At 41.7% G+C, this 16,899-nt stretch overlaps 1 protein-coding gene across 5 annotated transcripts in view; it reads right to left on the reverse strand.

Annotated features, from left to right (window-relative positions):
* The window catches only part of ARMC8 (armadillo repeat containing 8), a 62,766-nt gene that overhangs the window by 25,697 nt on the left and 20,170 nt on the right, over nucleotides 1-16,899 (reverse strand). For 4 of the 5 annotated variants that reach the window (XM_063166694.1, XM_063166692.1, XM_063166696.1 and 1 more), the window contains 4 exons: nucleotides 11,198-11,340; nucleotides 11,001-11,098; nucleotides 3,549-3,641; nucleotides 262-321 (listed from right to left, as the gene is read on the reverse strand). In XM_063166694.1, the coding sequence (XP_063022764.1) occupies nucleotides 262-321; nucleotides 3,549-3,641; nucleotides 11,001-11,098; nucleotides 11,198-11,340 (394 nt within the window). The remainder of the gene's footprint in view (nucleotides 1-261; nucleotides 322-3,548; nucleotides 3,642-11,000; nucleotides 11,099-11,197; nucleotides 11,341-16,899) is intronic. The other variant, XM_063166693.1, reaches the window with a different exon arrangement.

Genomic DNA, 16,899 nt, shown 5'->3' on the forward strand with positions numbered 1-16,899 from the left:
GAGTTAATGGCACCTCTTACACCCTGGCAGGCATCAATGACACATTATCTTCAAATCTGAGATACAGCTGAAATCAGATTCCTCTCACAGTCAAAAGAACATTTTTAGAGTATCTCTTACCTCTAAGAAAAAAGCATAAAATTACTTTCAGATGTAACATATCTGGTGCTTTAAGAGATGCTTCAGCTGCTACTGCCACCAAGAGCTTTCTACCAAAAAATGCAATTAAAACAGCATGGTTGAAGGAGGAAAACCACTTACATTGGCACACAGAAGTGGCTGAGGCAATGAGTTAAAGCCGCAGCTATGCCAGTGGTGGAGCTGAAGAACAGATATTGAAATATGTGAAAAAAATGAGTGAGTTTAAAGTAGAAGAAATCATACTGCACTAGATTTAGTAATTCCCAAGTATTAGTGACTCCTCCATGGGATGCAGGTGGCAGATTCTGTGCAAGCAGGACAGGTGCCTGTACAGAGGTGACACCTGGGTGTATCTGAGTTGCACAAGTGGAAATATTATGTCTGTACATATTGTGTTTGCACCAACCAGCACAACCAGGGAAGCACTAATCCATAAAGAGGGACAGCTGCAAATATAAAGGTGAAAACTTGAGAATATGATGAAGCATTTCCAAGCAGTTCAGGCCCCAGTTTAACAGCAAGGCTGCCTGGTTTGGTTCCACCTTGGGTACAGTGACAGAGTTCCACTCCTCTGACAGTGACCTTATTCTCCAAATACAAATGACTGACATATTTCAGGAATAAACATCACTTCTTGCACAATTGTCCATCATGAAATGCCAATTTTCAAGGAAACATTAGGGTAACACAACGTAACAATTCATTCCACAATGGCAAGCAGGTACCTAAGTACCTTTGTCCCTTGAGCAGGGATCCAGCAGCAGCCTAAGGTCACCCAACAAAAGAAGGCCTGGAGGAAGCTGCCTTGATTACAGGCTTTATCCTGGACCCTTCCTAAAACAATAAATTCTACCTGCTCACACCACTTGCCCTAAAAACAAATGAACTGAGACAGAGAGACTCTTAAAAAGTTAATTTTGACTTCCATTTTCACATCCCAGGTACATCAGCCTGATTTCAGTTTACTCATTTGCTTCTATGTTGATAGAATCCTGGCTCTGTATGTTAAGAACTGCATCTGCTCCCCTGTAAATCAACACTTCCCTTGCTCAGCATGGCTCTTCTCCAGGGCAAGGCTCCCCCCCATTGATTTTAACTCTGAATGTGCAGGGAGAAGCAGCAAAAGCAGAAAGCAGCAGCAATATGCTAGGAACCCAAATGATGGATTTCCTAGCTCTAGAGAACTGGTCTGAGCTTTTCCAGGGAAAGGGAAGAGGACAAGGCAGAAACCTAAAAAACCAACAAAAATGCTGGAAAGGCAGAGAAAGAAATGGCTACAGATGTGAGTTGACAGGGACAGGGAGTGCAGGGACAGGGAGGGCAGGAGCTGTGATAAGTCACTGTTAGTTCAATTAATACATCTACTATGATGAGGAAAAAGAGAAATAAAAGCATCAGTGCTTCTTAGAACATATGCTAAGCCTTACCTACATACAAAGGTTTATTTATAGTAACTTATTGCTTCAGGAGAAAAAGTAAGAAAGGTATATATATATATATATATATATATTCAGTATATTCAGTATATATTTTTTTTTTATTATAATAATGTACTTTGCCTCTTCATTGAAGTGAGAAAATCCCCTGCAAATGTGTCTTCATTGTATTAGGTGCATTTTGCTCTGTCTGAAAATACAATCAACTGACATTATAAACCTGAAACCCCAAAACTAAACAAAACAGAAGGAAGGGGACATTTCAGATTTTTGCTGAACAGCTGCATTTGCTTGGGCAAGAGAATGAGTTCTTGATCAATTTAACATTTGTGATGATCTGTTTACTCAACCTCAAATATTTTTCTTTGTTATGCAGCTGTTTATTCTGCAAATGCAACAATTTCCTCACACTCCTACCCATTACCCTGTCTTTCTTGTGCAGCCTGGTTTCTCTCTGTTTACACAGCCAATAACTTCTTTCCAAAAACCTGATTTTTTCCAGACATTCATTCTAAAATTTGAGAGAGATTTGGGGTTGGAGGAGGCACTCAAAATGGAATGGTGAGTTCAGAAGACCTTCCTCACTTGTGAAGTGACTGTGCATTTGCACTGTAAACAACATTTCAAAAATGCAAGCCAGCAGGAATTGCTGGAGCTGCAAGGAAATAACTCCTTTGGAAAAGATGACAATAATTGTTTTCTGTTCTCTCTAAGCCAACAGAGTTTATATTCCCAGAGCCAACCCCTGATTGTATAAACCAACTCTTTTACCATCCCATAATTAGCCCTGGGTTATTTTTCTTGTAGGCCAACATGGCCTCATTTTTCACCTGTTCAAACTCCTCAGCCTGTTCAGGAGACTTTCAAGGGCCACTTAAACAGGAGGTGCCCCACTGCTCCATTTTCATTCCATAAATACCAAATTTTTTCCACTATTAGGTATATATGTGAACTTCCATGGTCCAGTGTAGGGTTTTGTCCTCATGTTTTCTTTAAAGAGTTCCCTAAATATTAGCAGAGTTATGTCTTTATATCCCACTAAATGGACAATTTTCAATTCTCAGTTTCACATAGCAGAGGGAATGCAAAGGGATGAGTGTACATAAGTAACAGTCAAGGCAGAAGAACACAGATACTTAACAAAGGAACAATTCACAGTTCCAGAGGACTCATTGTAAGTGATAAGGTAGAAAGATATTGTTTCAAGGTAAATACTTATAAACTCATAAACTTAGGAACTTTCTCATTTGTTAGTACACAATCTGTGATTCTTTAAACTGTTACTAAAAGGGGAAGATGCTGTAAAAAGCTCATTTCCTACCCTGAATTATTTTGATACAGTTATTGTATAACTCACTGGTACAGTAACTCCCAAAAAACTGCAACAATAAAAATCAGTGCTGTGGGGAAACTTTGAATGGGGGAAGGGAAAGACAAAACTATGTTTGGGGTGGGGTTGCAGCTGGTTTTAAATCAGTTTTCTCATATCAACAGAATTGCATTACATAGCAGGAATGAACATGTATCTAGATGAACCTGTAGGTGATACAGCTCAGCTGAGAACAGCATTTCTTTTCCTCTCAACCAACAGCACCTCTTAGAGAACAGTCCCTGTGTTTAAAACAGGTGAAAGCAGCTGCACAACCTCTGCAAAGAGATGCTCACACTATCCTCAGACCTTGAGAGGAAAACCAGAAGTGTTCCAAGATTTATAGTGTTTAAAGTGAAGACTGATGCTTGCCCAGACTGCTGGCTTTGTTTAGCAGCCAAAGCCTATAAACCCCCCATAATTGCATCTTTTCTTGTACTGCAGAGCAGCATATATCAACCCAAATAAATCTGTACCAAATGCAGAGCAGTACTAGCTCAGTCATGACTGGCTCAAAATTCCTGCCACAAAAGGCAGCACACACACAGTTCTTGCAGGCCAGAAACACAAGTTGCATGGAGAACATGAATTGTCTTTCTTACTTTGCAGCAGTGGGAGAAGATCTGACATATGTATTCTTGTGTGTATCGAGACCTACTGAGCAGTGCCATGAGGTGGGAGATAACTGTAGCATCCTGCAAACAAGGAGAAAAGAAGAGAGTGTTAACACTGGATTTCAGCACAGCTTCTTTGCAGTTTGTTGCTTAAAGGAGCACTCCTGATTCTGCACTCAGTGTTCTTCCTGCCACCAAAACTTTTATGGATACAGAGCAAGATCATTAAAAGCAGTTCATTAAAAGCTGAAGGCACGAGTGACAGCTCTGAGCCAAATCCCCACAGAAAATAAATCAAAGGTCAGTGCAATTGGAAAAAATAGGAATAACAGGAATAAGACTTCTGCAATTTGCCTCCACAATATTTGGGACAAAACCAATAAAAGAATGGTGGGGGGAACATACCAAAATCAAACATGGTCACTGACAGGGATTAGTCCAGGAGCTGCCTTAGTGCTGTCTTCCCACCAGTGTGGCTGACCCAGCTCTTGTCCCAGCTGAGTCCAAGGGAGCAGGGAGGGAACACTAAAATGTGCCCATCCTGGACAGGGCACAGTCCCCTGGAACTGACTCATCATGTCCTTTGTCTGGCAGTCAAACACACACTATAGACACTGCCAGTGTGTGTGACACTGGTGACAGAGAATCCCAAATAAATCAGCAAAAGAAAACCTTTACACTTCAGTGGGAGGTTCCCTAAGCCAAGGCAGGGGGTTGTAATGAGATGATCTTTAAAGTCCCTTGCAACCCAAACTTTTCCATGATTCTGTGGCAAGTTCTCTTCTTCAAAGACATCCAGTTATTTATCTCTGTGGTAAGGTCCAAAACCATAATGTTCAAAAGCTTTCAGTTACTTTTGCCAGCACATTTTAGTGGCAGGAACTATGGTGATATTAAAAGAAACAATGGGTATTTTAGTTTGGAAAGGGATAAACTAAATTACTTCCATGAGATAAAGGGAGCTGAGCTGAGCAAAGGGAAAGATTGAATGAGCCTTCCTTTCCAAAACACATGTGCTATATTGGCCCAAAAAACCTAAATCAGACTCTGTTTTACCTGCACGATGATGAATTAGAACCCTCTGATTTGAGAGAGGTGAACTGAAATTAGAGCAAAACCTTCCTGCACCTCAGCTCCAGTGAGAGCACTGAAAGCAGCACCAGCCTGACTGTTCAGGGACTGTATCTTCACACAGACACCCTGGTTATGAGAAGTTTTACTTTCCAACTACCTGGGAAATTTCCCACCACTTTTTAATATTGTCAAAATAAACATGTGCCAGTTTCCCCTATTTGCAAAAATATTTGAGATTATACAAAGCTTTGCAGTATTTATTTAATATCTTTTACTTATGTATATACACAATTATCATACTTATTTTAGGAAGTTTTGCTGCTGACAATCCAGCCCTCCTATTCTCTACAGAAAACAATAGGACAAGAGAGCCAAGAAACACACTGAGCATAAACTCAGCTTGTTTCTCACTAACTGGAAAGGATCAACATGCAACAGCCTCATTTGGCATCTCAGCATTCTACAGAGAGAAAGTTACTTACAAATTACTTTCCCCCAGTTACACCAGCCATATATCCATGGTCATTTCATGTTTATGTGCATAGGAAGATCAAGGGACTACCTATTTCAAGCAACATTTTCAGGGTTTGGCCAACAGCAGCTCCATCTGATCTGTCTTTACACAGAACCCAAAGGCCAGCAAGGGACTGGTTTGCTTGCAGTGCAATAGGGGACATTGAATCCCAGAATGGGTCAGGATGGAAAAGCCCAACAGCCACCTGGTCCCACCCCCCTGCTCCAGCAGGGCCATCCCAGAGCACAGGGCACAGCACTCCAGGCTGGAATACCTACAGTGATGGAGACCCTCACCCTCTCTGGGCTGCCTGTTCCCAACCTCCCTGAGTGAAAGCAACACCAACTGACAACACATCCAGGATTCCTCTGTCTCTTACTGCATTTGACCCATTAAAACAGATTCTTGTCCTTTTCTGCAGATCTTCAGCAGCTGAAGGCATCAAGCCCCATCAGGTTCAACACAACATTGAGTGCTAAGAGGCTGCTCAGTTACAAAGTTCCCCTGAGACACAACCATCGAGAAGCCAGGAGGAAAGGGAGACAGAAGAAAGACAGGATTCACAAGCAGAATTGTTTTTAAAAAGGAGATTCAAACTGTAAGAAGCAAAACCTGCAATCTCCTGCAGGGAAATCCCTAGCTATGAAACATGAATTATTTCAAAGGAAACAAACTGCAACTATTAAAGCAGCACATCTTTGAATAAAATAATTATTCAGTAAACTCTTTTAATCCACACAGATGAATGTGTAACATCTCTCCATCTGTATCTAACACCAGGGAAGGAACCAACACTTATTTCACTGGATCCTCACCAGTGACATCCTTGTGCAATGGTCCATTTCATCTAAAAGTCCAACAGCATTGATCACAGGAGTATGGATCACAGGAGTATTGATCACAGGAGTATTGATCACAGGAGTATTGATCACAGGAGTATTGATCACAGGAGTATTGATCACAGGAGTATTCCAGCTGCAGTTTATAGATTGGAGATTTTTGGTAAAGATCTAAGTGGACAGAAATTGAACCTCAAACTGTTGGCAAGCTCTACAATAGAGCTACAGAAATGGGAATGAAATGGCACATGGTGTTTTGTGTTTTACTGACCAGGGTGGCACTGTGGTCCAGTGGTAAACCCCTGGAGGGGAAGGTTTCCATATTGGATGATGAAAACCATTTAGCATTTATAAGACAGGGCTGTTCTGCCACCAAACAATGTGGCAGGGTACTTGTGGTGCCACTGTCACCCCAACAATATCACTGTACATATGATATAAGAGTTAATGAATCCTTGTAAACAACACAGTGACAGTCCCCTGAAATTCTGCCAATACACAAAAATGTGTATTATTAGGTATTTTGGACTATACATTTAAGAAGCAATTCTTTATAGACATTTTTTATACACTTTCTCATTATGTTCCATCAAATCTGAAGTGTTGTGAGTATGAAAAGGTTAAAAACTCTTGGAAAGTTCCAAGATGGCTTCATTAATGTGTTTTTAAGAAAATTGTTAATTCTACTCTACAATTTTGCTAAAATATCCAACTTGTAAAATAATTTTGGCATGTTGATCAGAGAAGAACCTAGAAAGAACTAAGGGATGTGTGGACATAAGTGACTTCCAACTAAATGCACACAGTGATTAGGTGTCAATGTGAGGCTACATAATTTCACTTTTATTCACTAATGGTATCTAAGTAACAAAGGCTCTTCCTAGAAACCCTAGTGAGATTGAGTCTACACTCATTAGCTACAGTTAAAACAATGAGATTAACAAATGCATTAAAATGTTGTCTGCTAACAAAGCAGCTCCAGGCAATTTAGGACAAATACCTCTATATCATATATATTGTAACAAAATTATTGTCCATACAAACAGAATTCAGAAAGAATTAACAGTTATACCTCCCTGCTTGGATCCAAATGCTTAATTTCTTCATATTCCTTTTTAACACAAAATTTGTAAAGACCTATTCTTAAAACACTTATTTTTAATTGAGGGTTGCTATGCTATTCCCCAAGTCAGAGCATTTAAATGCTTCTATCCACCCAAATAACTTGAATTCAAGCTCTATAAGCTAGAATTGCTTCTTTTACAACTCTCATTTTTAGGAAGCATTTTGGACTGGAAAACATTCAGCCTTGCTCCTGGCTCAGCCACCACAAACAGCCAGAAGGAAAGAAGGAATAAGGCATGAGAGGCTGACCCAGATTCCTGCCTTAGGAACTGTGGATCACTGAGCTGTGGTGGAGCACGTGCACACTTGGCAGTGCAGGCTCATTGCTCATTAAACACCTGGTTATTAATCACTCTAAGATATCCTGATCCTCTCAGGTGTGCCTCCTCCCTTTACCAAGCCTGGCCAATACCAGGTGACGTCAGGTTTTTCATCCCAAACCTGCCCAGGAAGCAGGAATGCCTTTCACTCATCATTCTTAAAGACTGAGACTTCTCAAACTGATTCCTCACTCTCTCTACAGGACAGTCTCATCCTGCTGCAGTGCCTTCACTCTCCAAACTCCTGTAAGGACAGGACTCCCAGCAGGGAATGCACCTCCTCCTGCAAGGCCAGCACAGCAGCCACAGACAACAAGCTCCCACTGGAATTGTATCTGGGTCCCACTGAGGATGGAAAATAGAATCACAACTGAGAACATCTGTCAGGAAATATGCAGAATGCTTTCAGGGGCTGGAAACACTTCTGCCATTCCTTTGTTATCAATAAGGTATCAGGAGTTGAAGTAACAGGAACTTGGTCAAACTGGATTTGCTTTAGTGCTTCCATCTACTCAGCAAGCCAAAACACACCCAGCTATGGTGAACTGGCTGGTTTGCATGCACAATCATCATGGAATTTAAAGAAGTCTGAACATATGTCTGCACCTCAACAGATCTCTCCCCCTGAACTGCATGTCATCCCTCATTTCCAAGTGCAGCACAGTCACTACATGGGTCTCAGCACCAAAGCCTGCATGCTGCCTGTGCAGGAAGCCTCCATTAACAAGGATTCCTCTGGCACAGCAGGTCTGGACATAATTTGGTGTCACAGCTCAGCATCAGACCCTAAAAACCTGCTCTTTCTGAGAATTCAGTGTTCATCCAGCTCAATGGATGGATCTGCACATTTTCTCAGTATAAACCCAAAGTTTCTACAGGAAACTGCCCAAATGTTTCCAACTCTGAAGAACTATTTTATCCTTGGAACTGAACAGAATTAATCACACAACACTGGCAGCAGTTTATCCTTCAGGCTTCTGTCCATAAGGAAAGGCTTAAGAGGAAAGGTGCAGTTCTGACACCCAGCACTCCTGCTGGGAGAAATACTCCCATTACTGTGGGTGATGTGCACCTGTTACAAACAGAAAGGAATGTTTTAAGCTGCATTCTTTAAAGCACTTGTATATCCTGGATTTTAACTGATAGGTCTTCTGAAACCTCTAGAATGACTGCAACACTCTTGCAGATGTTAAGCTAACTCCCAGCACCTTGTCTTGGAAACAGTCCTGCCTAAGGTTAGAGAGAGCATCCTCTCTGCAGTCAAATCATGAAAAATTCTGGGAGAGTTTCCATGTTACACACAACTCAAGATCCAACTTTCCAGAAGCTTTCTCCAGAACTGCTGGCCTGGAATGAAAAGCCATTGACAAACTTGGTCTCCTACCTTTCAAAACAGGACCTGAAAAGGGCAGAACTTGAGAGACCTTCAAGTGCTGCAGCTGCACAGAGATGGTGACAGTCTCCTGGAGCTGCTGGGACCAGAAACAAAGAGGGAGCAGGGTGGCTAAATGGGAACTTGGAATTCTTCTTCTTGTTCTCACTGTTGGAATGTCTACCATGAAGTGTTCATTAGGCCCATAATTACTCCTTTAATTGCAAAGCCAATGTCTCAATTGCTGCCTTGTGAAACACAGCTTGCAGCAGTGTGGGCTGGGTTGTACCTTCCAAGAGATCAGAAAAGCATCTTATCAAAGGATCTGTATTCAGCTCTTTTCAAAGCATGGCTTTGGGTATTCCCACAAGAGAAGGGAAAAAAAGGATTTGCAGAAATAGGACTTTAAGTATAATCATAAAATACTTAACTTTGAGGTGTCTAACTAGAATGGGAAATGGGAAAATGGGTTTTACAGGGGAACTAAGGAGCAAGGACCCCTCACTAAATGATCATTTCCTGTAGTTATGGTTAATTCCAGGACATCCCATTTGCCTGAAGAAGGACTGGGGGAGCAGTTGATGTCATTGCAGTGCAGCTGAGAAAGCAAAGCATGAAACACCAAATCCAGGCCTCAGACATATTGTTCCCATGGCAGTGGTTATTTCCATGCTAATGCTGGTTCCTTCCCATTTCTGTCCATTTCTCTACCCCTTCCTCTCCCTTCAACACATCAAATCCTCCAGACAGAGAGCAATTAAAAGTCCCTATTGAGCACTGATGCCCAGGAAGAGATATGGATTGTTAATGGAGTCATCTTAAACTCCTCTCTGGATGCTGAGGGCAGGAAGCAGATGCCTCTGCACTTATCAACTCTTAGAGGCTGATTTGGGGGAATCTGGGAGCATGGAGTGAAGACAAAGAAAGACACAAAGAGGAAGAAGCCCTTGGATCACTCTGGAGAGGTGCCTTTGGTGTTCACACATACAATATGCATTGAGATTTTCCATGCTAAACAATCACCAAACACCTGGAAAAAAGGCAGTGAACGGTGGAGGACAAAGCTGGCTGATTGTCTATACACACTAAATGCAAGCTGACTTGCTGATATGGACTAATTGGCAGATGAAATTCAGAACAGGTGTATGGTAAGACTGAGTCCATAGAAAATAACAAGTTTCCTACCTGTATCTGGAATGAAAATGTAAAAATTCATTGGAAAAATGAATAGAGAACAAAACAGTTATTGCAGCAGTGCATTACAAAGAGACAAAAGACAATGAAGAAAATCTGCTGACTATTAACAGTCAAACTGTAGGGAAAGTAAGACATGAGAGGCCAGCTGTGCCCTTCTCTGTAAGCATCAAGACTTCCTCAGCAAAGAAGAGCTCCCAGTGAGTGGGACCAGAGTGGCTCTCATTGTGGGTGCCCAGTTACCCTGAGAAGCTGGAGCTGCCCTGTGACCTCCCCCAGACTGAGGCAATGCTCCATTTTCCAAGCAGGAAGAGACTGCTGGACCACTACAGCTTTCATTCCATGGCTCACCTTACACCAGGACAAGGGAAGCTGCTGAACTCTCCTTGCCCCTCCTTCCCAGTAAGAGGCAGTGCCTGGGTTTGGGCAAACCCCAGAGACAGCAGAGCCTTCAGAGAGGGCTCTGCCCAGTCACCAACAGCCCTGCTGGCACATCTCCAGGACAAACTCAGGACTACAGCAAGTGGAGAGGCACATTTTCTATCCTCCTGTCACTTAAATGCAATTCACACATATGCCAACTAAGAGCAGGAACATTTTAGAGGTGAAGCTCTTCCACTGGAAGTACAAACACAGAGCAAGCCCTCTCCCAGCCGGAGAGGGAGGACAGTGCTGGATAAAACTAACTTTCAGAAAGTAACTGTTGCCAGTTTAGCTCTGATAACAGGACCTCTAAATACCATTTAGAGACAGTTTTTCCTCCTTAAGATTGCACCCAAGTCTGGACATGTAGGTATTCTCTTCATCAGTGGGCTACCCTGGTGACCAGCTGATATCAAACCAGCCATAAATGTTAGAGATGCCAAATGCCTTAAAGGCAGGTGAGAAGTGCTAATGCTGTTGGCTCAATCAAGGCCTTATTACTACTCCAGACAACAAGATTTTTCACTCCCACCCTCTCCATAGCCTTTAAAAAGACATAATAATCTGCTTACAACTTACTGTGTACAGCAGATCCTCTGGAGTTACAGGGCTGATGAAAATGGTGCGGAGACATCGCAGGCAAGCTTCAATAAACTTCAAATCTGGCGAGAGCAATCCTGTAAAAATGGGCACATCAAGCATTCAGTGTCAGCATCTCTGTTCATTTCAGTACTTTAGCAACATTTACTGACACAGATCCATTATGGGAGGAGTACCTTGCAATAAGGCTGGGATAATATGGCAGTCTAGGAGGGATTTGACATTGTTCTCTGTCCCCATGGCAAGGCTGCCCAGGACCACTGCACATTCTGTTCTCAGCTCCGTGCTTGAGGTCTCTTGCTGGAGTAAATACAGCAACCTGCAAACACAAGCATTTTTAGAGGAAAATTCATATGGAAGAGAAAATTTCAGTCTAAAAGAAAATAATCTGAATCTTGCTATGTAAAGAGGATGAAAACCTTAATAGAAAGATGAAGACTGAGTAAAAGAGTAGAGTAACACTTCATCCACAACCTTCTCACACTGTGTGTTCCTACACAACCTTTGCTTGGTGTAAAAAAAACCAAGTAAAAAATCAATTGCTACAATCTCTTTCTTAAAAATGTATGTCACAGTACTGACATCCAGGATGGGCCTTTCAGGATAACAGGGAGATCCCAAATTTCAGTTAAAGGAAATGAGTTTGCAGTTTGAGGCTGATGGGAAAGGGAACCTTAACACCATTGTGGGGATGGTTATCTGTGGCAGTGATTTCTTCTGGGTCACAACTGCAAAGTAACTCCATCACCAAGCACAAGCATGGGGTGGGCTGAGGGTAATCTGAGTTTAGAACACTGAGAAATGATGACAAAGAAAGCAAGCCCAGGAAAGTTGTATGTGCAGAAAGGCAGCTGTATTGGAGCTAAACAGGATCACTGCAAGCCTAAAGCACATCTTGCCAATAGTGTCATTTGGGTCCCAATCCATCTGGATTCTTTCTACAGTATCAAGAAGCAAAATACATCATCAGTGGTATGCAAAATCATCACTAAGGAAAAACAGCACTCCCTCAATCCAGTGGAATCAGATAACTTTGCACTACTATTACTTCTTTACAGACACATGATTTTTTTTTCTCTGTTCTCTAGACCAGGTAATGACAAGAAACAAAAGCTTCTGTGGTGATGTACAAATACACTGAGAGATCCTGGCTAAAATTCATCCTGGAAAAGAAGAGAATATTGAGCTCCTGTGTGGAAAGCACAATCTCATCTACTGTTGTAACCCTGGCTGACTCCTCTGCTGTATGTGTTAGTAAATATTGATCTAATTACTAATTAAAACATGACAGTAGCAATAACCTTTTAAAAAATAGCTTTCAATAACCTAGAGGCCAATTTAGAAATTCAGCAATGCAAGAGTATTTCCTTCCATTTTCACTAGAAAGTCATGCAGACCTGCTCTGTGTCTTCCCTGTACAGACCACACCAATGGCCTTCTCTCATTATCAAGGTCTTCAACAAATAACCTGTTGTTTGTATGCAGAAATGTTCAGTCACAGAACCACAGAATCATTCAAGCTGGAAAAGTCCTCTCAGATCATCAAGTCCAACCATTAACCCAGCACTGCCAAGGCCACCACTGCCCCATGTCCCCAGATGCCACATCCACACAACTTTTAAATCCCTGCAGGGATGGGGACTCCACCACCAGTGCCCCAGGCAGCTGTGCCAGGGCTGGGCAAGCTCTTCCAGGAGGAATTTTCCCAACCTGAACCTTCCTGGCACAGCCTGAGGCCATTCCCTCTCCTCCTGTCCCTGTTCCCTGGGAGCAGAGCCCGACCACCCCCAGCTGTCCCCTCCTGTCAGGAGTTGTGCAGAGCCACAAGGTTTCCCCTGAGCCTCCTTTGCTCCAGGCTGAGCCCCTTTCCAGCTCCCTCAGCCTCTCCTGGTGCTCCAGCCCCTTCCCCAGCTCCGTTCCCTTCCCTGGACACGCTCCAACCCCTCAATATCATGTCCTAAAAAGACTTTTTTCCCCAAAAGGATTTTTAAAAAATTCAAAAGCACATTAAATTCTGAAGGCTTTTCTCTTCCAAGGAAAGTAATTGCTATTTTCTTTCCCACTAACACCCCACAAGTGGGACAAATGTTACAGTTCTGCTTCTCTTAAAGAGCAAAAATTAAACACATCAACTACAATCTCAAGTCTAACATGCTTAAAATAGAAAGCCTTACCTAAAGTTTATAATTAGTGAAGATCAAAATTTAAGTTCCCATTTTGCATACAATAAGTTTCTGAAATACTAATAATATCCTTTTCTACATCTTTAAAATAAGTCTGAGGTTCAGATCAGGTGTTCCACAGAGCTAGACATGTATATTGTAATATTTTCTATTTCTGTCTTTAAAAGACAGAACTGACACCAAGTAACACTGAAAATTAGGTACTCCCATGACAAACTATAAAATTACCAAAAGTTTAAAGTGAGGAGAATCCATATAGTCACTAAAGATAGAAATTCTTTAATAAAGTACTGTCAAGCATTAAAGACAAAGATTTACATCCTTCTGTTGTCCAGGGGAACATCCTGGACTGGTTTGTTGTTTCCAGGCTCTATCCAAGACAAATGCAGCAAAGATGTAATGCATTCCTCCTATACATAAACATAATCAGGATAAAAAAGAAGAAAAATGGCATTTATATGCAGGGGACAGAAGGGAAGATTATCATTTGGATTTTGGAAACTGAAAAACAAGATTAAGATATTTTTTCATAGTTCACAAGTCCTAAGAACACAGTGTCCCTGCATAACCTGGATCCCTGATCTGCAGCCTTGTCCCTTATCAGCCAGCCTCTGGATTCCAAAGCAGCAGAAACACTGGAACAAGGCTGTGCTAGAACCACCACAACACACTTTTGTGTGCTTCAGGGGAAAACAAAAGCACAAATACACAGAAAAGGTTCTCTAAAGGTACTAATGTTCTTGTTGACACTCTTCAGCCTGTGGTCCTGCAGTGAAGTTCATTACAACAAACAGGAAATTAAATAAACCTGATGGAAGGATCTTACAACATCTTCACAAGCATTTTCCACTGGTTTAAAATGCAGTATTTAGATTTAGATTAGATATTTCGATTTAGATTAGTATTTTTTTCAAACTTCTATAAGGCTTCTTCAGAAAATTTCCACTTACATTTATATAAAATACAACTTCTGTCCTTCTAAGGGCAATTAAATGATCAAAGCTTTTTTTCTCAGGTGTCAGGAATGATATCCAGGAAATGAGGAAGGACAGGAAATCCATCCAGAGGGACACTCCAATGGACTCCATGAACAACCATGCCAAGAAACAGAAATGGGGTCAGCTGAGGCATGATCACACCTGGGAAAACCATGGATTATTTTAAAGTAGAAAACTTCCAAAGGAAGCAGCTGCTGAACAAAAGAGAACTCCAGTGGCTTAGCAAGGAAGAGACTCAGCTCAGCTTCCTCTTTCCCTTGATGATGACATTGGGTGTGATGCACCAGAGTTCCACACCATAACACACATGTGCATGGTTCAAACCTCCCAATCCAGTCTGAGCACCAACCTCACAGTTACAAAGAACAGAAATGCCCTTTTTCACATTGCAGCCCACTCACAAGTTGTCACAAAAATGTCTCAAGTTCCTGAAACACCTGGCAAGGAGATGAGACTCAGCACTTCCTCAAACCCCACAGGCAGGCACGTGGAGGAAGAGCCCAGGATAACAGTGAGTGCTATGAAGCCTAAGACATCTTTTATCAAAGTATATGAATAACTAAGAGCTTTAATTGAGTCATGCTTAGCTGAACATTCATCACCAGCCCCTTGCAAAGGAGATGAATACACTATTTGTGGGATTATTGTATCTTATTCTACCTTGGGAGATGCTTGTACTCCAGTCCATTGCAAGAAGGCCCAAAAGCTCTCCCCTGGCAAAGCCTGTGATGAACACACAGATGAAAGCACTGCTGAGGTGAGTTACCCCTGCTGCCTGACAGAACATGGAATAAAAAGTCACTGCATGCATGGAGGTGACCTCTGAACATGCTGCAAGTCCCAGTGAGAGTCAGCTCCAAATAGTGAATGGAATTAATGGATTGAAAACAGCTCAAACAAGGCAGGAACATCAACTTTTTTTTCAATCTCTTCTTTTTAGTGCTAAAAAGCACTACTTTTCAGACATAACAAGAAGTAATCCCTTTCCACACAGCTTCCCAAAGACAGAACAAGCATAATTTTAAAATCCTTCAGTACAATTTCTGTATAATATCTAAAGTGACAAACTAAATAGCTTTAGATTCTTGCACAAGTACACTCAAAAATGAGTGATTTTTATGACTGCTTGTCACAGAAATTTATCCTGGAGTGAATGCCAGTTTCTCCTCTGGAACCAATGGCAATTCCAAATCTCCAGAGGCTGGATCCAAGAGACCTGGGCTAACTCTACTCCCTAAAAAGCCCTACAAAGCAAAGATAACTCTTTCTGAAATATTTCCCACAGAGCACAGTTTTTTAAAAGAGCCAAGTTGAGCAGTATGCAGTGTATAAGTAGGGAAGCTGGCTGCACAGAGAGCTTTTCCCTTGGGAGTAAAAAAGTCTCAGCTTGCAGCTCTAGTAATTTATCCTAATGCTCAGACATCCTCACTAACATTAATATTCCATGAGCTGTTCTATATACACCACAAAACCTGCAGCCAGTCTGACCCTTCATGTAACTAAATCCAACTTTGGAGAGTTCCAATATCTACTGAGCTGCAAGAGGTATGGATTTGCAACTCCACATTTTTCATGACTCCCATCAAGTTCTCCCTCCCCTTCCTCTTTAATGATGCTTCACTTGGAAACAGCCCTGGCTCCTCCCCTGGAGCCCTGTTTACAGCAGGAATAGTCCCCCAGCATTCCATGGGTTCCTGTCCTGGTTCCTACCCTGGTGTCTCAGCTCCCTCGAGGTGCTCACACATCCCCTCCCTTCCAAGTGAAGGCCACTGAGGTGGCTGCAGCACAGCCTCTCCTCTTGGTTACCAGATCCAAACCCTCCATCCCAGTGCACCACCACTGTCAGACCTCCAGTCTGAGCTGAACTTATTCCAGTGTTTCCCCCTAAGCCCATTCCATGACCCACTCAGCAAAAGAAATACATCCCTTCTTTGCAGCCATTTATATCAGAATAGGAACACACAGCCCCTGGAAGCAAACAGAGATAAATTCACACCAACAGCACTCACTTTTTAACTTCCACAGTGAATTACACTGGTTCAGTTTAAGACTATTTTTGAGACTATAAAAGCCTTTTGTCCCACAAAAAGTGTGTTAATAGGCATTACACAAACCAACATCTTCACCTGGTCTTGCTTCAACCATCTTATCACTTTGCTCAAGACTGATGCCTTATTCCTATGTTCACCATTGGACTGTTCATTCCATTGACTTTGACAAAACACATTCAAACTTCATTCTAAATCTTCCAGAAATTCCTGTCTGATTTACAATATCAGCCAGCTTATGACCACCATCTGAACAATTACTGTTCATTAAGACAAACTAAGTGTAAAATGTTTTTGTCTGAGGATATCAAGTGACCTTATACCAAAAATCAAGCTGGTTTTACTTCCCATTCACCTGCAGTTTGAAATTCTCCATTGCATATAAAAAGATTACACTACAGTCTCACTGAGTTTGGTATCACCAGCCAATATCCTGCATCAGCACATGAAGAGAACATCAAGAACCAATTTTTGAGTGATTTTGTACAGATTTGACTCTTCCAGTTCCTTAAGAAGAAGTAACACGAGGTATCACAAAGCTACCTTCCACATGATATTTTTAAACTTGAAACTTAAAATTCTAATGAAAACACACAAAAGAAAAGGTGGCATTGGAAATACATCTTGTATTAACATCCTTCTTTTTGCT

Source organism: Melospiza melodia, chromosome 12 (assembly GCF_035770615.1).
Source record: "Melospiza melodia melodia isolate bMelMel2 chromosome 12, bMelMel2.pri, whole genome shotgun sequence".
NCBI lineage: Eukaryota > Metazoa > Chordata > Aves > Passeriformes > Passerellidae > Melospiza > Melospiza melodia.